This window comes from Lynx canadensis, chromosome D1 (genome assembly GCF_007474595.2).
Source record: "Lynx canadensis isolate LIC74 chromosome D1, mLynCan4.pri.v2, whole genome shotgun sequence".
In the NCBI taxonomy this organism is placed as follows: Eukaryota; Metazoa; Chordata; class Mammalia; order Carnivora; family Felidae; genus Lynx; species Lynx canadensis.
This window is the reverse complement of record NC_044312.2, coordinates 106293838-106318991: the sequence shown is the minus strand read 5'-3', so window position 1 is coordinate 106318991 and position 25154 is coordinate 106293838. Positions and strand designations below refer to the sequence as shown.

The window sequence follows — 25154 nt, the reverse complement described above, 5'->3', positions numbered from 1 at the left end:
CGCCCAGGGTCACCCGGCTGGGAAGCGGCAGAGCTGAGACTGAAGGTCTGGCTCTGGAGTCCATCCACTTGACCCTTGAACTGCCACCTGCAGGAGGCAGGTTACTGTCGATCGCCATTCATGTCCCCAGGGTATTTGTGGAAACTCCTCAGGACTTAAAGCAACAAGAACTGCCACAACCAACCCAACAAAGTGGGGGTGTCTGGCGACCCCTCGGGGGCCTTCTGCGTCCTTGATATGCGAGCCCCTCGGCCCATGAACCTGTTGTAGCCGCCTGAGCCTCCGCGCCTCCTCCTCTGCTTGCGGCGCGCCTCCACCTCCTCCCCTCTTCTTGGCTTGCTGCCTTCTTCTTGGCCTTCTCTTCCGCCAGCCGCTCCTCCTTAACCTACAGGGCCCATCCACATGTGCCCATTAGAGCACCCTCCTCACTCAGCCCTGCAGCGCGGGGCCCGGAACTGCACCCCCCGCCCCTGCGAGCGGGCCTGTTCCCCACAGCCCGGGGGGGGGGGGGAGGGGAAGGGGGGGGGGACACCCGAAAACCACAGCCACCGAGTGGGACCTGCTTGGGGCCCGCCAGGGTGCAGCCCACCCCGAAACCTGGCCGCCCACCAGCCTGAGGCGCGCACCTTCTCGGTCTTCTCGTCGATCTGAGCAAACTTCTGCTCGATCTGCTTCTTCTTCTCCTCCTTCATCTGCTCCACCCGCTCCCGGGCCTGCAGCACCTTGCGGAGGCGCTCCTCCCGCTTCCTGCGGACACAGGGTGGTCGTACCCGGGGGGGCGGGGCCAGGGCCCGGGGGGCGGGGCCAGGAGCTGGACCACTTACAGCTTCACCTCCTCCAGCCGACGCCGCTTGTCCTCCTCCACCTTCTGCCTGCGGAGCTGCTCCGCCTCCTCCTTCCTCCGCAGGTTCTCCAGGCGCTGCCGCTCCTTTTCCTGAGGCGGGCGGGGGGGGGGGGGGGGGGGGGGGTGGGGGTGGTGGTGAGCGAGACCCACAGGCCCCAGCCAGCCTGTTACAGAGGCAGAGTCACCCCCAAAACATGCCTTCCTTCCCAACCAGACTGTGCCCTGGGGCTTCGGTCATTCTGGTGGGCAGCCTCCCAAGCACCCTTGACTGAGCCCTGCCAAGTCGCAGCGGCACAAAAATCAGGGCTCGAAATTGGACAGATGCTGATTATAACTATATTAAAGTGTACTTGAAAAGAGAAGGAAGATTGACATCATAGAGGGACAGACAGCTGTAAAAGTTGTGGTTAACATCTATAAAGGGGTGCTGGTTACATAAGCGTTAATTTATTATTTCTATGCGTTGTAACCTTTTATACTTCGTGTACACACACTTTTATGTTCCTCAATATATGGAAAAAAAATATGGCCAAATGCTAACATAGATTACTATAGGCTGGTGAGATATGTTAAGGATGGTATATTTTCTCAGGGTGCCTGGGTGGCTCAGCCGGGTAAGCCTCCCACTTTGGCTCAGGTCCTGACCTCGCAGTCTATGAGGTTCGAGCCCCGTATGTCTGTCCCTCCCCCGCTCATGGTCTATCTCTCTCAAAATAAACAAACATTAAAAACAAAAGGATGGTATATTTTCCTTCATTTTTCAAACTTCCTGTGATACAGGCACCTAACGATTCTAACAACAGCTTCTTAAAAGTACTAGTTGGTTGTTTAGCAGATCAGTGCTAGAACCCTACCCCTCTGCATGCCCAGAAAGCCCCACGGGCACGGCAGCCAGAGGGCATAGGCGGGGCTCCAAGCTTTTCTTGGCTAAGGACAAGACTGGTACTTTCGCCCTGATGGCCAGGGCATGAGGTGGGGGCTGGGACCGGGGCCAGAGCCCCCCCCCCCCCCATCACCCTCACCTGGCTCCCATCAGACTCTCATCTCTGTGCTCTGCCACCCAGAGCACCCATCTCTGTGCTCTGCTCTGTCCCTCTCCCTGCATTAGTGACTGTCCATTTCTCCTTGGCCTCTGACCTGACTGCAGATTTCCCACCTAGAAGTCTGGCCCCAAGAGAATACAACCCTAAAGATGGAGAGAAGGGCTCCTCTGGTTGCGAGGAAGACACATCTGCTTCTGCCACTGAAGGTGGCCCATAAAACTGGACTACATAGAACAGCTGTGTGAGGCCGATGTGAGCAGGCGGAGGGGAAGACCAGGCTGTGAAGCATCACTGGGCCGGCAGAAATTTACCATTGTTTTCCCCGCTAGCCTAAACTCAATGAAGTCTGAAACCTCAAAGGGATCTGTGGGGTACAGACAGACAGAACTCTGGGAGAGAGGCCCTTTAAATCTCACTTAAGGAGTGGGAAGGGGGAGTCTAATGCTCAGAGTATGCAAAAAACCCCAATTTTTGTTTGTTCTTTTCTTCTTCCTCTCGTGCCCCAGGCCACAAACAACCCTGTGGCAACGGGACAGCAACAGTTACAAGAACTTGCAGAGGCAAAACTCTGGGGGAGGGGGAGCTTCCTCGCCACACTACGGAGCTGTGATCCCCAAAGGTGATGAATGCTGTTGCTTTTTTCTGTCTCCCTACCAGGTGACCCCAGATGCGGTCGTGGAAACACGCAGTAGAGCAGGCTGACAGAAGCCCCAGCTTCCTGGCTGGAGGACGGAGAGCGGGAGCCCCGGAGAAGTGAAATGTACTAGATGCGTGGAGAAAATGACACCCTGTGGTTGTTTGTGAACTCCTAGGCTCAGCCCCAACCTGCAGATGCATGGATCTGACCATCTAACTATTATACCAAAAACTCTGAGAATTAAACTCACAGACCACCTGCCAGATCCCATCCTGACCACTGACCAGCACACCCAGGGCAGATCCAAGAGTACCACAAAGGCTTTGAAATCAGGACACTGGAACCATGTCCCACAGAAGGAGGGGTGGGACCTGCAGCCTGAACCAAACCAGGTGGGTCGCTGTTAGAGCAAGATACCAACATTCTCTCTCTGACAACATGCGGCCTCATAACGCAATATGCAAAATGGCCAGGATATAATCCAAAACCACTCAGCACACAAAGAACTAGGAAAATCTCAACTCCCACGTGAAGACGATCAGCAGCCACCAACATCAAGGTGACAGATTGTTAGACGTATCTGACAAAGACATCAAAGCCACTATTATAGAAATACATGCTTCAGACAATTGGCGAAACAGAAAATCTCACTGCAAGCCACTTCAGCGGTCGCTATCCCTACCTGGGAGGCCGTTTGTGCCTCCTGCTCTGGAAAAGAAGTACCAGCTGAACTTGCCACCCCTACCCTGACACTGAGTGCGTCTACCGTCGGCAGTGAGGGAAGACGGGCGGGCGTCCTTCCCAATAAAGACTTAGCGCCCCCTCCCAGTGCCGTGGGGTCCTGGGAGCTGTTCTGGCAATAAAGGTTACTGGGTGGCAGGAGCTGGAGAGAAAAACAAAAAAAACAGAAATCTCAGCAAGAAGATCTAGAAAAAAGCAAAATGGAAATTTCAGAACTCAAAAGACAATAACGGAAATAAGAAATTCAGTGCATGGGTCCAAGGGCAGAATGGAAAAGACAGACAGATGTCAGTAAACGTACAGATCGATCAATAAAATGTATCTGATCCCAACAGAGAGAAAAAGCTATGGAAGAGAAATGAACAGAGCCCAAAGGACTGTGATGACACAGAACGATCCACTACCGGCGTGGGTGTCATCGTCACCCATGATAGAGGGGAAAGAATGCAACAATGAAACAGAATTTCTTAGAAATAATGGCTGAAAATGCCCCAAGTTTGGCAGAAGGTATAACTTGACTGGTCACCCAACCAGCAGGGGGCCGACTTCCACCCACTGCTCTGCGGTGGGGAAAGCACTGTGCCTTCTCTTTCTGCCCCAAGTGCCCACCAGACTCCTGCTTCCAACTGGGCTCAGCAAAATGTGTTCTACCCCCGACGTTTGGGTGCTAAAATTTCCCAGCACAGGTCAGAGAAATGATCCTGCGCATTGGAAATTTTGTAGAAGCAAGATTTGTTCATGTCATAGAATCCAAGTTCACCCTCTGCCCCAACGCTCCAAGGTGGGCTGGGTTGACGCTGCTCCCCAGAGGCCACCCTCAAGGCCAAGGCGGTGGATGAGAAAACCAAAAGCTTATTTGGTCCCTTCAGCCTCCAGGGGCCTCGATCGAGCAGTCTCTCTACCAATCACTAAAAACCACCTCCTACTGACTCCTGTGCTAGGTGCTTGATGGACATGACTCTGGTTCACTCGTTTCTATGAACGGACCTCTGGTCTCATTTTGTAGCCAAGGAAACTCAGCCAAAAGTTAGGAAACTAGTCCAAGGTCTCAAGGTCCCTGCGATCTACTTAGGCCCCTGTCTCCTAACTAAGAACTGTCCCACTGCCACCAGATGCCCTGTGCAGGGATCTGGGTTCCCCGAAGCAGGAAAAGGCAGCTCCCTGGACCTCTTGGTCATCCCCATAAAGCCGGCCAGGCTCCCATCAGTCTGTGTGCGACATGGGAGTTCTCTGTAGGAAGAGCAAGTCGGAGTCCAGTTCACTGCTATGGGCCCAAGTGCCTAGCAGGGGCCTAGCACACAAGTAGGTGTGTAAGGCCACACAGCCTGCTTGCTCGCATATTGGAAGGCATGCCAGTGCCTCGTTCACACAGAGGGGACCAGCCTCCTTGCAGCACAGGCAAGTTCAAGGCCTACCTGTCTAGCGGCTGAGAAGCCCCTTGACCCGCCAAGCCCCAGGCCCTCGGCTAGAGGCAGAAGCCCTCCTAATAGGAGGCCCTTCAAAGCGCCAGTGGGAACAGAGGAACGCAGGGGCTGCAGCCTTGTAACCTGGGAGACCCCAGGGAGCCAAGACTGCAGGCTGAGCAGATCCCAGCCGTGTGGGCTCCCTCCTAAGGGCCCATGGCCTGGCTCAGCTCTGAGGTATCTGAGAAGAGAACAGCTTCTGTGGCCTTCTCTCCAGAGGCTGCTGGTGGTAGTTCTACCGCTACCCCACAGGACCCAGCCTACAACCATGGTCTCCCCCCCGCTGCTCTGCGCCTCAAGGCAGTAGCTCAGGTCTGTGACCCAATAAACCTCAGTGGCTCTGGGGACCAGAGACCACCTGTCTGTTCTCTTCGCAGCCCCAGACCCTGAGGGGAAACCCGGGGCCGGGGAGGGAGGTGCTGTGGGGAAATCCAAGCTGTGGCCCCAGTAAACAGCAGCAGGCCGCACCCCCTCTGCCTCCTCTTGCTTCAGGGAGGCTCTGAGATCGAGACTCGGCCTCCTGGGGGCAGAGACAAGGGCAGAGAGGACCGGCCCCGCAGAGGGAGGGCAGCCAGAATGGCTGCGCGCCTCCAGGCGGCCACCCCCTTTACCGCTCCCGTCCCACCTTTGGTGTTAGTGCTTCTACAGGTGCAGGTGGGTTTGCAGGAACAGGGCTACGGCAGGTAAGTGCTAGGGGGAGCTAGGTTACAAGGACAGGAGAAGGCTTTACTTACAACGAAGCTGCACTGTGGAGGAGAGGAGACAAGGAAAAAGCCAGGAGTTAATGCCAGGCTTGGGGACGTCCGGAAAGCAGGCCACCCTCTTGGCTACGCCAGAGTCTGCGTGGAGCCTGTGCCCTCTCATCGGCAGCCCCCCACCCCCTCCCATCTCACCAGCCCTCATCCTCAGCGAGCACAGCGTCCACGGGTGTCCCTCGCCTTAACTACTCAAGCCTCCAGAGGGGGCGTGGGGAGTGTGGGGGGTGTGGGGATGGATGGTCACGGCCATGGCCAGCCACACCATTTCTACTACCAGCTCAGGGCTCAAGACCCAGGAGTCACGCTGAGCCGGCCGAGCCTCTGAGCTGCACTGCAGAGCCCAAGAAGCCAGAACAGTCCTCAAACGTTGAGGCGGCCCAAGGCCGTAGAGGCTGGAGCTGGCCCTTGACCGGTGCCAGGTCCCAGCTGCCTTGGCCCAGATCCACACCACTCCCAGCGGCCGAGGGGACAGACCGGAGCCCTCAGCCATGCTGCCCGGCTCTAGCAGCAAAGCACGGCCAGGGGTCCGGGCTCCCTCACCTTAGGGTCCACGCGCAGGGGAGTGTTGCGCTTAATGAAGGATTTCATGACACTGCTGCGGGGGGCCGAGGTCGGAGTCATGAGCATCTGGTTCCTCTGCACGGTGTGCAGGAAGGTCCGGAGGGGCCGCACCACCTGTGGAGGAGGTAAGGGTGCAGGGTGAGGACTCCTGGGCATGGCGGGGGCCCCAAGGGGCGGGGGGGGGGGGGGGGGGGGGGGGGGGCAGAGGCCCACTCACCTTGCTGGCCGGGCAGGGTGGGGAAGGGGTCTTGCTCCTGGGGGGCTGCAGCTCCTCGTCCTCCAGCTGCGGCTCCTCGTCCAGCTCACTCACGGCCTGCTTGTAGCTGCGCTTCCTCCTGCCGCAGCAGGGTGGAAGCAGCGTCACGGGGCCGACCCCGGTACCCTCCCCAGGGCCCTGGCCACACCCCATAAAAGGTCACCCTGTGAACAGAACTGGGCCCAGCTCACAGGGCACCAGACTGAGAGGCGCTGCAGAGGTGGGGCCTTCCTGACCAAGTGACCAGTCCTAGGTCACACGGCCAGGAGGATGCAGAGGGTGGGGCCTAGGATCTGGTCACCCACTCCCAGGCCCGCTTTGTCTCATAGCGGCGAGCCACCTCCAGCACTAGGCCCCGCCCCTGACCACATTCCCACCTCCCCACCCCACCACCGAACAAGGACCTGAGGTTCATCCCCCTCCGGGCCCTTCCGAAGAGTCGCCTATACGCCCTACCCAGATGCAAACCTGACACTCTGGGGTGGCTCCTTGGGGCCATCTGCTTGGTCAGTCTTGGGCTCTGTGAAGAGAGCAATTTTGGTGAGGCCACAGGAACAGCTCGGAGGGGTCGGGGGAAAGTGTCCTCCAGCGGCAGCCGTGGCGGGGGCAAGGCTCTCTTCCTGGCAGATCCCAGGGTGGCCAGCGGCAGAAGCCATCAGCCTTAGCACCAACCGGCCTTGAGAAATCTGTGGAAGTCCGGAGCCCAGCATACGATCCCCAGCCCGTGGACCCCTCACCCCCACGCCTGGCCTCTGGGATGAGAACAGGAGGACAATCCCACTGAGGTGGCCCCACCGTGTCCCGCCCCACCTCTAACACTGACAGCTAGGGGGTACCTTTCAGGAGCAGAAGCCCGGAAAACTGTAGACTCTAACAGACCTCTCAACAGGCTTCAAAATCCCACCCCTCCAGGCCTATCAGCTGAGGCTGCCATGACAGGAGGAGGGGAGGGCTTCCTGTACAGGGTCCACACATGGGGCATGGGGTCAGTCTGTTTTGCTTCACTGCTCGGGGGAAGCACCAGTTCGCCCCTAGCCGCTTAACCTGGCAGGGACCTTGCAGCTCGCCCGTGGGCTACGGCGCTGGAGCGGCCCTTGTCGCTGACTCCACCCTAAAGCTGGGGAAGCTGTGGACCAAGACCTCACGGCCACAGTGCTCTTCCCACTGAGGAGACGTGAGCCAGACGCTGGGCCACCCCTGGCGGCCTGGGAGTGCCAGAGCCCGTAGCTCTCCTGCTCTCTTCACACCGGGGACCCACGAAGGTGAGAAGTGAGCCAGCGGCAGAGACATCACACGAGGCCAGGTGTTCACACCCCAGCACAGACCTCCTCCCCCTGCCCCCCCGGGGAGGGGTCCAAGTCTGCGACCTGGCGCATTCAGTCACTACCCCAGTTCAAGCGCCCCACCCTCACCTCACCCGACTTCACACACCAACCGGCCTCGGCCACTCACGTGGCACTCGGCGACAGCTCCAACCAAAAGGTGGGCAATGAAACCTGCAGACCCAAAGATCCACGCCCCCCCCCTGGTCTCCCTTACCTCTGGCTGGAGAGCCCAGGAAATGGGCCTCCCTCTCCCCCAAAAGAAAGTCAGGTCAAGGCCACCAAGGCCAGCACGACCCTGGGTATCCTGCACACGGCAGGAAGACTCACCTTGCCGCCCTTTGGAGGGCGTCTCCTGGCCACCAGCCACAGGCTGCGAGCCAGGTGTGCTATGGCGATCTTGGTGGCACTGCGGGGCCACAGGGTACTCCTGTCTTGCTTGGGGCCCTGGGGGAAGCGGGGGGGAGGAACCGAGGCTTTGGGGTCTGCACCTGGGCCTCAGGGGCCCTTGAGCCCTCCCCTCCCTGGCCTGCTCGTCTTACCTCTGGCTCAGCCGCCTGTGCAGGCTCGGCCTCCTCGCTGGGCCGCTTCTGCTCAGGGCTGAAAGCAGAGCAAGAGGTATGTGGGACCCGCCCAGCCAGCCTGAGTCCTCCTCAGAGGAGCACCTCCCCACCCGTCAGACGCCCTGGTCTGGGTCACAAACCCACAGCGCCACCCGGGACAAGAGGACAGCAGCCAGAGCCAGGGGCTCCCTGGAGCGTCTGCGGCCTGGGCAGACAAGGGAGGTCAGCTTCTGAATTCGGTGGCACTCACCCCATCAGGGCTTGGTTCGGCATGTCAGCCGTTTGCCGGCTCCACCCCGACCCCTCGCGCCCCATGGGTCACTGTCTCTTGTCCCTTGTGAGGCCTGCTCTCCATTCGCGGGAGGGCCAGCAAAGCCAGCGTGCCTACCCGGTTTCCCTGTCTCCCCACCTCAAGCTCTGACCCTCTGCCCCAAAGCAGGGGCAGGAGGACCCTAGTTTTAGTGATGGCAAGATGTGGCCTCAAGGAAAAGCAGTGCTGGGGTGTGATTGGGGAGCGGGGAGCAGGGAGCACGCGCGGCCGCCCTGCCGCCCCCTTTCCACCACAATAGGCACGTGGCTCCTCAAGTTCGCAGCAGGCCTCTGGATTGGACTCCCATGGAGCCCACGCCCTAGGGTAAGGCTTGGAAGAGTCAAGGCCAGGCCAGAGCTGACACCTGTGTCGTTTGCTGCCTGGTTAGAATGGGGGGAGGGGTGGCCGCAGGACCAGGCAGTCCCCACAAGGAGGGAACGCTGGGGCACGGGGAAATGCTTCCACTCCTGGGACTCACCTAGACAGGAATCCATGTGCCCTGCCCAGCCCTGGAAAGGTCCCCAGACCCTGGAACTGAACTCACCCAACTTTCTGGGGCACCTCAATATTCAGGAGCCTCTCCAGGTAACTGTGACCTGAGGGGAAAACAAAGGAATGAATGATGCCTCAGAAACTGGCCAGGTGTCACTGCTAGTGGTGCCGGGAGCCATGTGCTGGTTGGAGCTTGGCCACTCTTCATCTATACAGCCAGACCTCTCCTCCCCAGAGACCACCCTTCCCTTCACGGGTACAGAGACCCTGCCTGCCTGAGCAAATTCCCTCTGCTCCTAGCATCCTCGATAGAGCTGTTGGCTTTATGTCTCCTATTCCCTAGCTGCAACCTGGGCCCATCTGAGAGCACACCTTGGGTCCTTCCACCGGGCCGGGAATACCTTGGGAAGAGGAAACCATGTCTGCCTCCCGGTCCCCAACATCCAGCATGGGGTCCAACACAAAGCAGCTTATTCATTCAACAATTATTCTTTGAGGGACCTGCTATGTACCAGGCCTGAGGCCCTGGGGACCCAACAGTGAGGAAAGACCAACAGAGCCACTATGTAGCCTACCTAACCATCCAAAATCCTGTAAAAGACACGTGGTAGGTGTGATGACAGAAAAGAGCAGATTTTGAAAGGCTACGGGGAGCCGAACTGGTCTAGAGGCTGGGAAGTGAAGGAAAAGACGGTCACAGACAAAGGGGGGAAGAGTTAAGAGAGAGAGAAGGACATCCAGGCCAATTGTTCCCAAAGGCTATTTTCAGACTCCTGAGAGTCAACTGCCAATCAGGGGATGGATGAGGTCTTAACTATTTCCACCCCAACACGAAGACGTAATTTCCCCCTCTGTGCTGTGCTTTGCCCTGAGAGCGCAAAAGCAATGAAGCAGTGCTAGGTGAGAGTCTGAGCACCAAACAGGTTGTGAAACCAGACGGGACCCCACGCTCGGCACAGAAAAGTCCAAATTCACTTAAGAATGTCCTTGATGAAAGAGTAAAAACTATGAATTTTATTAAATCTAAACTTAAGTACCCTCTGTGTGGTAGAGCGGAAAGTACGTGCAGCGCCCTCTGCTATAAACTCCTGTCTCTGGAAAGCGCTCATGTTTGAATTCCTAGCTCAACTAGCCGTTTTTTTCATGGAACGATTTTTAATTGAAAAGGCAACTGACAAACCATAGTTATTCAATCTTGGATATTGGTAGACATTTTCTTTAAAATGAACAAAGTTAGTTGTCACCTAAAAACAACGAATAAGGGGGGCCTGGGGAGCTCAGTCAGTTAAGCATCCGGCTTCAGCTCAGGTCATGATCTCACGGTTTGGGGGTTTGAGTCCCACATTGGGCTCTCTGCTGACAGCGTGGAGCCCACTTCAGACCCTCTGTCTTTCCTCTCTCTCTCTGTCCCTCTCGCACTCACTTTCTCTCTCAAAAATAAACATTTTAAAAAAGACCATGAATATCTGCTATCAATAATTAAAAAATGATTTCCCGCCCCAAAATAGAATTTCGAAAACTATGTATACACGGCCAGAAGTTTCGTAGCTTCCCAATACCTACAGACTTTTCTGATGAGATGGGAAGACAAATGTGCTCCTTTTAAAAAATAGATGATGAAGGGTGTCGACATTAGGAAGATGTGCATAACTCAGTGAGATAGCATTTTCCAAACGATCAAGGCATGATGCTACAAAACTGCATGTGGCGAAAAGTTCCATTCAAAGTGCAAGAGGGGTGCCTGGGTGGCTCGGTAGGTTAAGCCTCCGCCTCTTGATTTCCACTCAGGTCATGATCTCACGGTTCGTGAGTTTAAGCCTCACATCGGGCTCTGCACTAACAGCACGGAGCCTGCTTGGGATTCTCTCTCTCTCCCCCCCCTTTTCTGCCCCTCCCCCTGCTTTCTCTCTCTCTCTTCCAAAAATAAATAAGTAAACATGGAAAAACTAAAAAAAAGAAAAGTGCAAGACGGTCCAAGGTGGGACCAATGATAGTTTCTGATTCCACCCTGCAATGAGCCTTTAAGAAGCTACCACTGGTGGTGTTGAGTATGCACGAATTATCTGGAAAAAAAAAAAAAAAAACGAATATGCACAATTATCCAAAAAGACGTTTAAAGTACTCCTTTCTTTTCCAACGACGTATCTGTGTGAGGCCAAGTTTTCTTCACATGCTTTAACCGAAACAACACAACGCAACACAGGGAGTGCAGAATCCGCTGTCTTCTTTCAAGCCACACGTTAAAAACATCTGCAAGACGTAGAAGAGTGGCAGCCTCCTCACTACGGTTTTGTTTTGGAAAAGAAGTATTTTTGTCATAATAAAAAACAAAACAAAACACAAAAACAAAAACTAGGGACGCCTGGGTGGCTCAGTCGGATAAGCGTCCAACTTTGGCTCAGGTCACGATCTCATGGTCCGTGGGTTCGAGCCCCGAGTCGGGCTCTGTGCTGACAGCTCGGAGCCTGGAGCCTGCTTCGGATTCTGGGTCTCCCTCTCTCTCTGCCCCTCCCCTGCTTGTGCTCTGTCTCTATCTCTCAAAAATAAATAATAAACATTAAAGTTTTTAAAAATCTAACGTTGATAGATAATAGGTGTGTTGTTTTTTTATATCAGAGTATTAAATAATACTTTTAATCTTTTTTTTTTGAATGTTTATTTATTTTTCAGAGAGAGAGACAGACAGACAGTGCGAGCAGGGAAGGGCAGAGAGAAAGGGAGACACAGAATTGGAAGCAGGCTCCAGGCTCTGAGCTGTCAGCACAGAGCCCGATGTGGGGCTCGAACCCACGAACTGTGAGCTCATGACCTGAGCTGAAGTCGGACGCTTAACCGACTGAGCCACCCAGGCGCCCCAATACTCTTAATCTTTAATATCAAAATAATATTACTAGAGAAAATAAAATTAGATAATACTGAAATTTTTTATTAGTATTTTTTTAGGGGCGTCTGGGTGGCTCAGTTGGTTAAGCGTCCAACATCGGCTTAGGTCATGATCTCATGGTTTGTGAGTTTGAACCCCTGTCAGGCTCTGTGCTGACAGCTCAGAGCCTGGAGCCTGCTTAGGATTCTGTGTCTCCCTCTCTTTCTGAGCCTCCCCCGCTCACTCTCTGTCTCTCAAAAATAAATTAAAAACACATTAAAAAAATTGTTTTAAATATTTTTTTAAAGTAGGCTCCACGCTCAGGGCAGAGCCCAACACAAGGCTTGAACTCACGACCTTGAGACCGAGACCTGAGCCGAGATCGAGTGACGGATGCTTAACAAACTGAGCCGCCCGGGCGCCCCTCAGTTTTAATTTCTAGTACAGTGAACTATCAGTGTCTAGAACCCTCACAATCAAGAGCTCTTTGGGGTCTTCAATAATTTTTAAGACTGGGAGCAGGTGCTGAGACAGAAGGTTGAGAGCTGCTGGTCTAGGCAGAAGGCCATGAGGCAGGAAGGGGGGCGGGGGGGGGTTTGCGAGGTGAGGCTGAGAGGCAGCTGGGGCGAGGCCGGCTGGGACCCAAGGGTCTAAGGGAAGGAGGGAAGATGAACAAGGGGCTGGAGCAGCAAACCACGAGGCCCAGAGGGAAGAGCAGCAGGACCCTGCTTCCGGGGGTCGGGGGAAGCCAGGCCTGAGCCGGCGGGAGGGGGCGGTTTGGGTCCAGGCCTACAATCAAGGGAGGTGCCTGCTCCCACTGGTGGGGGGCCAATAGCCAGAAAGGCTCCCCTCACGGCCCACCCCAGCTTCGTGCTGGCCGCTGAGGGAGCAGAGGGATGAAGAGAGGCCCATGTGACCACACAACTATTCCACTGGAATGTCAAGTGCCATCTGCGTGCCATTCGGGCCTCGGGCCCAGGATGGGGGCAAGGGAGATGGCGTGAGGCCTGGCAGAGGGCCGGATGGGCTGCTCCCCAATGCAGAGGTGGCCGGGGAACCCCAAAGAGGAGCCCCTCCTGAACAGCAGGACCCTCCAAAAACCCTGAAGCGGCTTCCGTCTAGCCGCTTCCGGGCCCACCTGTCCTCCCACCGCGGCACCATTTCTCCGCCCAGTGGCTCCCACCGGCCAACATGCGCCAGGCCAGGAGTGCGGGGGCATCAGCGCCCCTTCCCAGCAGCCCCTCACCGCAGTGCTCCACACCGACTTCCGGAGGTTCCCCCGCAGCGCCAGGCCTTCCAGGTCTCGCTTCCCCACAACCCCGCTGCAGGCATTTCCTGCTCCTCCAAAATGAACAAGTTGCACTCAAATCCTGACATCGAGGCTGCTTCTGCGGGAACCCAAACTAAGACCCCGCTTCCGAGTTTGCCCGGCCAGCCAAGCCCTCGGAACCTGGGCGTCAGGAAGGCCTCCGGGAAGCCTCTCTCCCCCACGGTTAAACACCCTGCGGCTCAATTCAGTTCAGGGGCAGCCTGGCCACAACCAGACTGAGCTTCGGGAACACAGGCTTCTTGAGGTACCTTTTAAGACTTACTGAGCCTGTGCCACATCCAAGCATTAAGATGGGCTCTCGACCCATATTCAAGGCAGGTGTTATCACCATTTAACAGATGGGAAAAACAAGGTCCAGAGAAAGGTGTGCCCAAGGTCACGGAGGCTGTGTGTGACTCCAGGGCTTAATCGCCATGTTTTACTGTTTCCCCCGGCCCCCGCAGTTTCCCTCTTCCTTCCACCTCAAGGTGGATGAGCCCTGGCCTGGGAGTGAGACAGACTTGTCTAGAGTCTCTCCCCCGCCCTCCTTCTGGAGCTCCAGGCTGACCTGCTCCTTCACACTCTCCAAGGATCAGATTCAGGCCTGAGGTAACCACCCAAGGCAAGTCAGAAATATCTCAGCCATGTTGAGCATCCAAAAATGGCCCGTGTGCCAGATGCCCGCACTGCATGTCCTCAAGCCCCATGACCCAGAGCGAGCCCTTCCCCAGGTGGGGATGAAATCTGGCGAGGGGAGGTGTCCTTACCCACTGGACCAAGCCCCACTCCAGGGTTCCCCACAAGGCCTCCTCGGCAAGCAGCCGGCCACCCCGGAAAGGATGAATCGTGGGGCTCAAGCCCCGGTTTCCCAATGTTACAAAGTCAGCGGCCACCGTAAGCTTCAGCTTCCTCCTCTGTCAAGTGGGGAAATGCTAACAGGCTAACAGTGTTTCGCAAGGGCCAAATGAGAACCTAGTGTTTTATAAATCTTGGAAGTGCCAGGCAGGTGTTGCCTACTGTTCTAATAGCCACTAACTTAAAACCTGGACCTTCTTCTCCAACAGCCCCACTGCCTCACTGTCCTCTGCCTGGACCCTGGAGACAGCCTCCTCCCTGGTCTCCCTGCCTCCTTCTCTCCCTTCCTTTTGGCCATTTTTCCCACAGTGCCAGGGACCTTTCAACGACCATCAAGGGGCCACATCCTCTGCATCAATGGGGTCAAGCCCAAGCCCCTTGTACGGCACATGAGCCCAAGAGACCCTATCTCTTGCCATTTCATTCCTCTGGGTCTTCGCACAAGCTGTTCCCTCGGCCAGGGATACCTTTCCCCACAATTTTCCCACCTGCCGAAAGCCCAGCCATCCTTCTTCGAAAGCCTCCCGGCTCAGACCCCACCTCCTCCACACAGCCAGCCCTGACTCTTAGAGCTGCCTATCCTCCTCCGTGGCTCATCGCACCGGCTCCCACCGCAACCACGGTCCCCTGAGCTGGGACCAGAGGATGACAAAAATGGCTCACGTAACAGCTGAGGCCCACACAAAGAATTTTCTGTAACCTGCTCAAGGTCACAGGGCAGGTGAATTGCTGAGCTGGCACTAAATCCAGTTCTCTGTCCCTAAAGGAGCCTGCTGCCATGACAATCTACATCTCTTCCCCGCAATATCCCCAGCACAGCAGTTTGCTATCAGGAGGCCACAAACGCGGCCAATGTCCGTGAGCCTCTGCAGGAAGAAAGCCAGACACGCTGGCCCTGGGTAAAAGGCCTCGGTTTGAGCCTCAGCACGGCCATTAACCACACTGTGGCCAATCTCCCTAGACCTCGGTTTCCTAATTTGTAAAATAAGAGGGTTGGGCCAGATTTGCGCTGTCCAATACGATAGCCACTAGTTTAAATCTAAACTCAATAAAATGTAATAACTCTAAAAAATTCAGTTCCTCCATCACGCGAGCCACATTTGGGGGCTCAACGGCCACACGCGGCTAGTGGTGGTCTTGAGATGGGGCAGCATAGATAGGGCACATTTACCCCATCGCAAAAAGTTCTAGGGACAGCTCCTTGCTAGATGGTTCCCCAGAGCCACTCCAGCTAAGCCAGGCACCAAGGACCATTCACCACACCCCTACCTCCTGTTGGGCCCCCAGACTCACAGATGATACGGGCGGAGGCAGCTGGCTCTTCAGTGGCTTTCTTGCCAATCCTTCTGCTTGACCTGCGGACTGGCTTCTCCTGTTTGGCCACCAGGGAGTACTTCTGCGCCAGCGAGACCTGGCGGCCCGGGGAGGACGGGGCAATCAGGCTGCGCCGCACGGATTGCGGGTCTATGTGGGCGCCCGTGGGCGTGGAGCAGTTATCGGGCAGGATGGGAGCCAGCACCCGCTCCTGCCACGGCGAGGCCGGAGAGCCCGCCAAATCCTGCGGGCCCGGGGAGGCCTGCGCAATCCTGAGCTTGGAGGCGGACCGGCTGGCCCCGCCCCCTCGGCCCTTGGGGTCCTGGGGTGTAGCCATCAGGGAGCTCACGGTGACAGACGCCAGTCTCCCAGCCTCCGGCTTCTGGGGTGTTGATTCCTCATCGGATATCAAGATGCTGTGGGAGGCGGGAGCCGTGGCTACAAGGGACGGAGTCGGGGAAGGAGCCCGGGCTGACTTGAGCCGGCCCAGGTGCCGCTCGGCACTCTGGCGCTCGCTGACGCCGATCTCCACCACAGGCACCAGCGGGCCCTGGGCCAGGCTATTTTCAGGCTCTTTGGCCAGCACTGTGGGAGACTCGGGGGTGGGCGAAGGAGCAGCCAATGCTGCGGTGGCTGCCGCCGCCGCGGCCGCAGCACGGGTCACCCGCCGCAGGACGGAGCCGTTCTCGCCGACCACCGTGGCCAGCTTCTCCACCTTGTCCTTGCTGCGGAGGTGCCGGGAGCTCAGCTGGCTGCTCCGGGTCCTTCTGCGGGACAACCTGCTGGAGGCAGCAGAGCAGAGGCTGAGACAACCCAACGGGGCAAGGGGTACCCCCCGAAAATCGAGCAGGGGGCACCAGTCTCCCCAGGAGCCACTAGCTTACATGGAGTAGGAACCGGAGGGCTTGGAGGCGGAAGACCAGCCGAGACCCGTGGCCGCTCCTCTCTTAGCCTGAGCCTCCTCGCCTATGAACTGGGATATTACCAGACCTCACAGAACTGCTGGGAAGACTAAAGTCATTACAAACTTCCCGCTGATTGAGGTCACACTGTGCCAAGCATCTCATTGGAGGCTCTACTCCACAAGGTGGCCCTGAGAGGCAGGGACCATCCTCCTCACCTTAGAGAGGAGGAAACTAAGGCTTAGAGGTAGATAATGAACCCGAGGACATCCAGCTGTGCAGGGGCAGAGCTAGAATGCGTACCCTGGACCCCCTGACCCCAAGACCCAGCCTCTTTCCCCCAGTACACCGCAGCCCACGGCCATTCCATGGACGTTATCAAGTGGCAGCAACAGGCAGAGCCCCTGGTCCATACCTCTTGGCTGCTTTGACCCACACAGAAGGATGGGTTCTCTTGTCTTCTCCCACCTCTGAAAAAATCCTTCCCACTCCAAGGCCCAAGCACACCTACATGAACATGGCACACACACACACACGCACACACACACACACACACTCTGGACTCCACGGTCCTGGGTCACACTTTGTTTCCTTGGGCATTTCACCCCTCAGCACGGCCCACAGGGGTACCCACTACTTCTGCCCGCCGGCCTCTGCTCCCCCGTTAACCCCTGCGGAGCTAAGTCTCCTGCGGGCTCCAAGCCTCCAGACCCAACATGCCTAGTTGACCCTCCTCCCACCTTTTTCCGGATGGGGTCTCTGTTTTCATCCTGAATTAAGAACCCGTCTCTTTCTTCCGTCGGTTTCTTCTGAGAAGGTGTTTTGGGCATCAGCTCGGGCTCCTTGCTGAATTCACTGTTTGGTACAAGCGAGTGATGTTCATGGCTGCCCGGGAACCTCCAGCCCACTTTCCCCAACCCAGCCTGGCCCCAGCCCTTTCCTGTGCAGTTACAAGTCAAGCTCGGAACGACCGGCACCAAGTCATCCTAGGCCACGTGGAAGCCCCGTGCCAGGGCCTGCAGGGCTTCCTCCCGGGAGACGCAGAGGTGAGCAAGGCTACCAGGCAAGGGTCCGCAGCGCCACCCCGAGGGCCAGCTCAGCGCCTCTCCTTCCCCTTCCCATCACGTGAGGGCGGCCCCCATCACCAGGCACTCTGGGGGAAAGCCCGGCAGCCTGTCTGTCTTGCAAGTCAGGTGGGGAAGCAGGCTGTCTGTGTCCCCCACCTGCGTCCCCTGCCAGCTCGGCCCTGCCTTTACCTGGTGAACAATGCTTGGGGCCTCCTCCTCAATCTCTTCGAGCCACACCAAGTCCTTATTGCCACGTTGCAGATAACTCCATGAGCTTCTGGTCACACAGCTCCAGCAGGTGAATGGGCCCCGGGGCTGTGGCCCCATGGTGGCTCTGTCTGGTGAAAGCAGACAGAGGCACAGGGGCTCAGGGCTGGGGGCTGGAACCTGGCACAGGGGAAGGGGCCTGCGGGCCGCAGCGCCCATCGCCGACGACCACAACCACCCAGTACCTGAAATCAGAGCCCCTTCCTGCCCAACAGCCCCTCCCCTCCACCCTGAGATGCGAATTCCAAATGCCAAACCCACCGGCAGTCAGTTTTGCAAAAAAGAAATGCTCGTCGCCCACATTCCCACAGCACGCTGCCCCAGAAGTCCACACTTCCCAGCCAATTTCGGGAGCAACAGCCTTACAAGTGGCCTTTTCGGGGGCTTAAAATGACAAGACATGGCCACCCTGCTCTCCTGGATCCAGGGGAGAAACTGCAGCCGGCACAGGACCCCTCCTCTACTGCCCAAACACAGGCCTGTGGGTTCTCCTCTTATACCTGTGGGGGGTGGGCAAAGGCCAAGACACAGCCACCCTGAGCTACACACAAGCTGGACCCCTGGGCATCAGGCCAAAGAACATGGGTTCCAACTGCTCCTTCAAGAGGCCAGTGAACACAGGGTTCTGCATTCCAAAGGAGTTGGTAAGAAAGCAGGGGTCTAGAGACACGCTCGTCTCCTAAGAGTTCCCCACAAACCCTCCTCCCTTGAGCTGAAAGGTCTTAGAAATGGATGAGAGAGCAGAGGGAAGTAGATAAGCAATGTCTTATTTTTAAGAGAATACAAAATCTACAACCCAACATCCTCCTTTTTTTCTTTTTTTCTTTTTTTTTTTTTAAACGTTTATGTATTCTTGAGAGAGAGACAAGAGTGTGAGCCAGGGAGAGGCAGAGAGAGAGAGGGAGACACAGAATCCGAAGCAGGCCTCCAAGGCTCTGAGCTGTCAGCACAGAGGCCTGACGACGCTCGGGCTCAATACTCCATAGACGGTGAGATCAGACCCAAGCCAAAGTCGACGCTTAAACCAACTGAGCCACCCAGGGTGCCCCAAAACCAATGTCCTCTTAAAAAACAAAAACACAGGGGCGCCTGGGTGGCTCAGTTGGTCGGGGAAGGGCTGACTACAGCTCAGGTCATGATCTATCGCGGTTCTGTGAGGTTCGAGCCCCGCATCGGCTCTGTGCCGACATCTCAGAGCCTGGAGCCTGCTTCGGATTCTGTGTCTCCCTCTCTCTCTGCCCCTTTCCCGGCTTGCTCTCTGTCTCCGTCTCTCTCAAAAAATAATAAACATAAAAAAATAAAATAAAAGTCAAAAAAAACCCCAAAACCAGCAACTCCTGCATCCTCCTTAAGGCTGTTGTTATAAATCATCATTGAAGGCCCCCACCCCACCCCCCAGAGGAAGAAGTATTCATTACAGTCACAGCAGGGGCTCAGTAAATATCCCCACCAGGGGAATGATATGTTCATCAGCCATAATAAACAGATTGCATATCTTATGCCCTGGCAGGTGACCCACCACCCTGGCCTACACCCTGAAAATCAAGAACCAGGCTGACAGAGCTCAGCCTCTCACCTAAGATAGGAAGCTCCTGGAAGGAGGAAGCTAAGTCACTGATCCCTTGCCACCTTATAAGAGCTTAATACCAGGTCCTGTGGCAGCTTCACAAGACTTCTGGAGGCCTGATTTCCAGGGCAACACTAGCCTTTGTTCCTCAAAGCCAACGTCTGCCCTGTATCTGGAAGCTTCTGTCTTCTAATTGCACAGCTTACTCGTCACCTGGATCTCAGCAACTCACCATCCCATCCGTCAATTTCAATTCTGGCATAGCACTTGGGGGACTGTGTATCTCTTTGCTTACAAAGCCTGTCTCTGTCCACTAAACATTTGCTCCCTGGGGCAAACCCTCATCTGTTTTGCTTGCAACTGAAAGCCCCAGAGCCTGGCACAGTGCCTGGCATGAGAGGAATACTTGTTAAATGAAATCAATTCCATCTGTCAACTCCTACACCTAGAAATAAACATCCTACAGGTACTTCTCCCAGGCATACACCAAGGACACCAAAAGAGTTCAATTCTATACACGTTAGGGCATGCCATACACAGGTTAGATGCCAGGGACAACGCTAATTGGGGCAGGGCCAGTTGGGCAGGGCGGCAGAAGCTTTGGACAGAGACAGCTCTGAAGCCAGCCAATCACGGGCACGGCCTCTCTGCTGCCATCGCTCCCCGCCCCCCCCCCCCCCCCCCCCGCCACTCTGTCCCGGAGCTCAGCCCTGGCAAAGTGCGGGACCCCAGCTGGAGGCCAGGAAAGAGAAAATTGTTTTAAGGAAGCCAAAACCCAGACCAAGGTTCACTAAAGAGCTACAACAAGCAACAACTGCTATCTTTCTTTCCTTTAAGTATTTGTTCAAAACAGCAAAGTTGATGAGAGCTTCTTTTGCAAAGTGCAAAAAAGTGTTTGGGCTTCTTCCATGGGGAAGTTGTCCTTAGAGACCTCAGCTTGGCTATTTGAAAAGGGTCACTGGGCCACCTGGGTCAGTCTGTTGAGCGACCCACTTCGGCTCAGATCATGGTCTCATGGTTGTGAGTTTCGAGCCCCACATCAGGCTCTGTGCTGTCAGTGCTGAGCCTGCTTCAGATCCTCTGTCTCCCCCCGCCCCTCCCTGCTCATGTGCACGGGCAGCTCTCTCTCTCAAAAATAAATAAAACATGAACAAATACAATAAAAACGATCACCGTAAGGTTAGAAAAGAGGTGACTGAGAAAGGAGGGATCCGCATATCAAGGAGGCTCCGGTAAAGAACGAACAGCAAAAAATCTCCGGCCAATCTAAGAACCTGTGTGCCAAACCAGGAAACACCCAACATCCCACCAAGGGAGAAAGGAGCTCACTTTCCTCCCCAAATACTTCCCTCATACCCTACACCAGACCAGAGGCTCCAACGGCCTCCTTTGCAATGCCTGTTTTTTGAGGTGGCAGGAAGTCGGAGACTTAAGCCGTCTACCACACCTTAGTGAGAAATGGTCATGATCATAAACAGCTGTTCCACGGAGTCCCTGTCTCCATACTCAGGTGGGGCATCATCCCATTAACTCTCACTACCAACCTCGAAGATACCTATGTGCAAATGAGAAACTGAGACAAAGAGAAGTTAAGTCGAAGTCACCTAGTATGTCAGGGGGCGGGGCCTGGATTTAAAACCGTGCTCTTAACCACAAGCGATATCACCTCCTCGATTTCAGTCTCTGAAAGGTAGGCCTGCAGGAAAGGCCACGGCCGCCGGATGGTACTGAAACCGCTGACGGTGAACGTCCCTGGGGAGGGACAAAATGAGGGGCAACACTGGCCTCCGGAAATGGTCAATTTAAAACGTTGCTCAGCTCGGGGGGGGAAGTGTGGAGCGTGGGTTAACTGTACAGAAAACGTCATCGGGCATAATTCCCGGTTGGTGTGCGCTCCCTGCGCTCCAGGTCAACAAAGGGCTTCCTAGCACAAAACAGGATGCTAGGCACCCGGGAGGTGGGCGCGGGGGATTACGTTTTCGGAACCCTCGTGACCTAGGTGGAGGATAAGGGGTCATCTCAGGCCCCGGGACCAGGCAGGTCACCACTTGGAAGAGGTGACCCGTCCATTCCAGGCCGCGGGGCAAAGGGCCGGGGGTGTCACGCCCCAGTCCAGAGTTGGCGGGAGGGTAAAAACTCGCCAACCACCCCCAGCCCCGCCGGCCGCCCCGCGCGCACATCACTCGACTGCACCGCGTCTCCTAAGTGCTTCTCTGATCCAAGTCCGGCGGCCACCCCAGCAGAGCCTCCCGCGGGACCCAGACCCTCGGCTCCGGATCTCCAGGGCTCACCACTTGGGAGAAGCGATGGGGCGCTACAGCGCGGCGAAACCTACGAATTTCAAAACTGAAGACTCGACCAATCCCCAGTAAGTTTTGTCTCGACGCTACAAAACTCTAGGCCAATCAGATAAGAGAAAGCTCCAGCCCGGCAGCCTATTAGCTACTCGGGGTTGGCAGTCTGCGGGACTAAGAGGCGGGGAAAGGAAGCGTTGAAACTTTAACCTGCTCAGCTTCCGGGAGCGGCGGCAGGCGGCCGACAGAGGAAGTCGCCCTGGGTGGGGAATGCGCGCCCAGCGCCTCTCACGCCGGAACTACAAGCCCCAGCATGCCCTGCGAGGCCCCGCCGGGCCGATACCTTAGATCCGTGCGCGTCGCCGGAGCTTTCGGCTTTGCAAGTTTCTTTAGCTTTCTCCTCCGTGCTGCACATCCTTTTGCCCTCTGCCCTTTTTGAGAATTAAAAAGCAAATGCTTTGTAAATCGCACCGGACTTTGTATTTCCGTAAAGCCGTCTGCCATCTCTTGGACGAGAGCAGACTGGGTCCCATCTATAATGGCCTCAGTGTTTCTTTGGAGCAATGTTCTCAACCCGGGCACTTTGTCCCACCCTCATTTGGCAATGTATGGAATACGCTTTCTTTTTGGGGGGCGGTTGGTGGGGCTACTGGCGTCTGCTGGGTACAGGCTGGCCATGCTGCTAAACACCCTATATTGCATAGGACAGGTCACCCACCCACTCCCCGCAAAAAAAAAAAAAAAAAAAAAAAAAAAAAAAAAAAAAAAAATTGTCCAGTGGCAATATTGCCACTGTTGTGAAGCTCTGCTTTAATCAGTCAGTCTGAGTCAGGGTTGCCATTACCTGTAAAAGAATGCAGTTAAATCTGGAAGAGGTATGGGGCGCCTGGGTGGCGCAGTCGGTTAAGCGTCCCACTTCAGCCAGGTCACGATCTCGTGGTCCGTGAGTTCGAGCCCCGCGTCGGGCTCTGGGCTGATGGCTCGGAGCCTGGAGCCTGTTTCCGATTCTGTGTCTCCCTCTCTCTCTGCCCCTCCCCCGTTCATGCTCTGTCTCTCTCTGTCCCAAAAATAAATAAAAACGTTGAAGAAAAAAAAAATTAAAAAAAAAATAAATCTGGAAGAGGTATTTATATGCCAGTGTTCATTGCAGTATTAGCCGAGGTGGAAGCAACCTAAATGTTTATCAACTGATGAATGAGTGGATGAAGAAAATGTGGCATATGCATACAATGGATTATTATTCAGCCCTTAGGAAGAAAAATGCTGTCTTTGGCTACAACATGGATGAACCTTCAGGACATTTTGCCAAGTGAAATGAGCCAGTCACAAAAAGACAAATACTGCATGATTCTGATTGTAAGAGGGGTCTCACGCAGTCAAACTCTTAGACACGGAAAGTAGAGTGGTGGGTGCCAGGGGCTGGGGAGGGGAGGGAAAAGGAGAATTATTTAATAGAGATAGTTTCCGTTTCGCAAGATTAAAAAAAAAAAAAAAATTAGAGGAGTCTGCTGCACAATGGGCTTATAGTGATGTTGTAATGAACTTTTAAAAATGGTTGAGATGAGAACGTCTGGATGGCTCACTCAGATAAGCGTCTGACTCTTGATTTCAGCTCAGGTCATGACCTGCATCGGGCTCTGCGCTGATAGTACAGAGCCTGCTTGGGATTCTCTCTCTGGCCCCTCCTCCACTTGTGCTTCGTCTCTCAAATAAATAAACTTAAAAAACAATGGTTGAGATGGTACATTTTATATGTTTTGACCAAGATTGAAAAAAAAGAGAGAGAGAGAAGGGTTAAGCTGGGTCATCTCTTTCCAGTTCCTACGTTTCTGTGGCATTACTTTCTTCTGAACCTTCTTCGACCCTTGATGGAATGTATTCCGTTCCAGTCTAGCTCCATTGTCTCCTTTCACAGGGGAATGATAATTACCCCCCACTCCCGGATGCTTTGTTGGCTCCCATGTTTCTCTTACTTTAGCCACCTTCAGAGATGTCCTGCACTGCCAGTGTCAAGCCCCAAATCCTGTTAAAGCAAACTGAGAGGTGTGAACGTGGAAGGAAAGTGTGTGAACGGGGGAGTGAAGCCTTGTTCTGCTCTGCCCAGCCCCAGAGGCCTGTGTTCTACCTGGAACCGTGCCCGATGGGAGTTAAACCGAGGGAAGAACACCCAGGATAGTAACAGCTAAACCTTACCTCCCAGCTACCGTTTCCTGAACGCCCACCCTGTGACAGTATTTGTTCCTGGCACTTTCCTATGCATTAGCTCCTCCCAACAAGCTGTAGAATTTTCTATTTTAACTGATAAAACAAGAGGATAAGTAACCTGTGGAGATACCATAGCAAAAGAACTGGAATCACGGGGCACCTGGGTGGCTCAGTTGGTTAAGTGTCCGAATTGGGCTCAGGTCATGATCTCACGGTTGGTGAGTTCGAGCCCCGCATCCGCCTCTATGCTGACAGCTAGCTCAGATGCTGGAGCCTGTCTTCAAATTCTCTGTCTCCCTCTCTCTCTGTCTCCCTTCTCTCTCTCTCCTCTCTCAAAAATAAATAAAACATTAAAAATTAAAAAAAAAAAAAACTGGAATCAAACCTTGTGTCTCTCCTGGAAGAGTTTGCCTCCTCTGTAGGAAGACTTATTTAAGGACAGATGTGAGAAAGAGATTATTTAAAAACCTTCAAATCACAGAAAGGCTACCCTGCAAAAAATGAATTAGTTAGACTTACTCGTGAGCTTTACCTGAATTGTTATCCCATATCTCCAATACTGCACGTCTAAAATAATAACTTTGGGGGCGGCTGGCTGGCTCAGAGGAGCACGTGACTCTTGATCTCAAGGTCCGTAGTTCAAGCCTCACGTTGAATGTAGTACAGATTACTTAAATAAATGAACTTAAAAAATAAATAAATAAAATAAAATAAAATAAATAAAATAAAATAATAAAAACCTTCCCCTACAAAATCAGCTGCCCCTCTTATTTCAATTTAATAATTTTTTGCCTGTCTGCTGTGTTCCAGGCACTGTGCGGAGGACCCAGCAGTGAGCCTAGCAGCTATAACCCTGCTCTCGTGGAGTTTACAGTATGATGGACAATATTTATATCATTAGAATGTTGGGATATTAGAGATGGATTTCTGACAGTGAAATAAAGTAGAAGTCATAGGTAGAGATTAGCATGAAGATGCCTGTGATGGAATGTTCTGGAAAGCAGTGAGGAAGCCTCCACCCTGATGAGCACTGCGGCCCTCCACTGCCAGATTCTTTGGAGACAAAGGTGGGGCCTGAAATGTGGATTCCCTGTGAGATTAGGAAGCCCTCTTAACATCTGCCCCTCGGGGGAAACTGATAGTTCCAGGTCTCTAGGCCAGAGAGACAAAGTCTTTGAATAGTTTTATTCTAGCATCCACTAAGACCATTTTATTTTTTTTTTAATTTTTTTTTTCTTCAACGTTTTTATTTATTTTTGGGACAGACAGAGACAGAGCATGAACGGGGGAGGGGCAGAGAGAGAGGGAGACACAGAATCGGAAACAGGCTCCAGGCTCCGAGCCATCAGCCCAGAGCCTGACGCGGGGCTCGAACTCACGGACCGCGAGATCGTGACCTGGCTGAAGTCGGACGCTTAACCGACTGCGCCACCCAGGCGCCCCCCACTAAGACCATTTTAAAACCTAGGTACACATTTTTTAAATTGACCTTAAAATTATTTTCACCATTAAAATGGTTGT

At 54.7% G+C, this 25154-nt stretch overlaps 1 protein-coding gene across 1 annotated transcript in view; it reads right to left on the bottom strand.

Moving 5' to 3' along the window:
• The window catches only part of LOC115526450 (inner centromere protein), a 28217-nt gene extending 6111 nt beyond the window's left edge, over positions 1-22106 (bottom strand). The window contains 20 exon segments of the mRNA XM_032595091.1: positions 262-299; positions 302-332; positions 335-385; positions 627-747; positions 825-934; positions 5463-5474; positions 6027-6161; positions 6265-6382; positions 6772-6823; positions 7956-8018; positions 8021-8072; positions 8168-8225; positions 9043-9094; positions 15311-16112; positions 16977-17088; positions 17490-17506; positions 17508-17553; positions 17555-17638; positions 21318-21420; positions 22079-22106. Of these exon segments, the coding sequence (XP_032450982.1) occupies positions 262-299; positions 302-332; positions 335-385; positions 627-747; positions 825-934; positions 5463-5474; positions 6027-6161; positions 6265-6382; positions 6772-6823; positions 7956-8018; positions 8021-8072; positions 8168-8225; positions 9043-9094; positions 15311-16112; positions 16977-17088; positions 17490-17506; positions 17508-17553; positions 17555-17638; positions 21318-21420; positions 22079-22106 (2085 nt within the window).
• Between the last annotated feature and the right edge of the window lie 3048 nt (positions 22107-25154).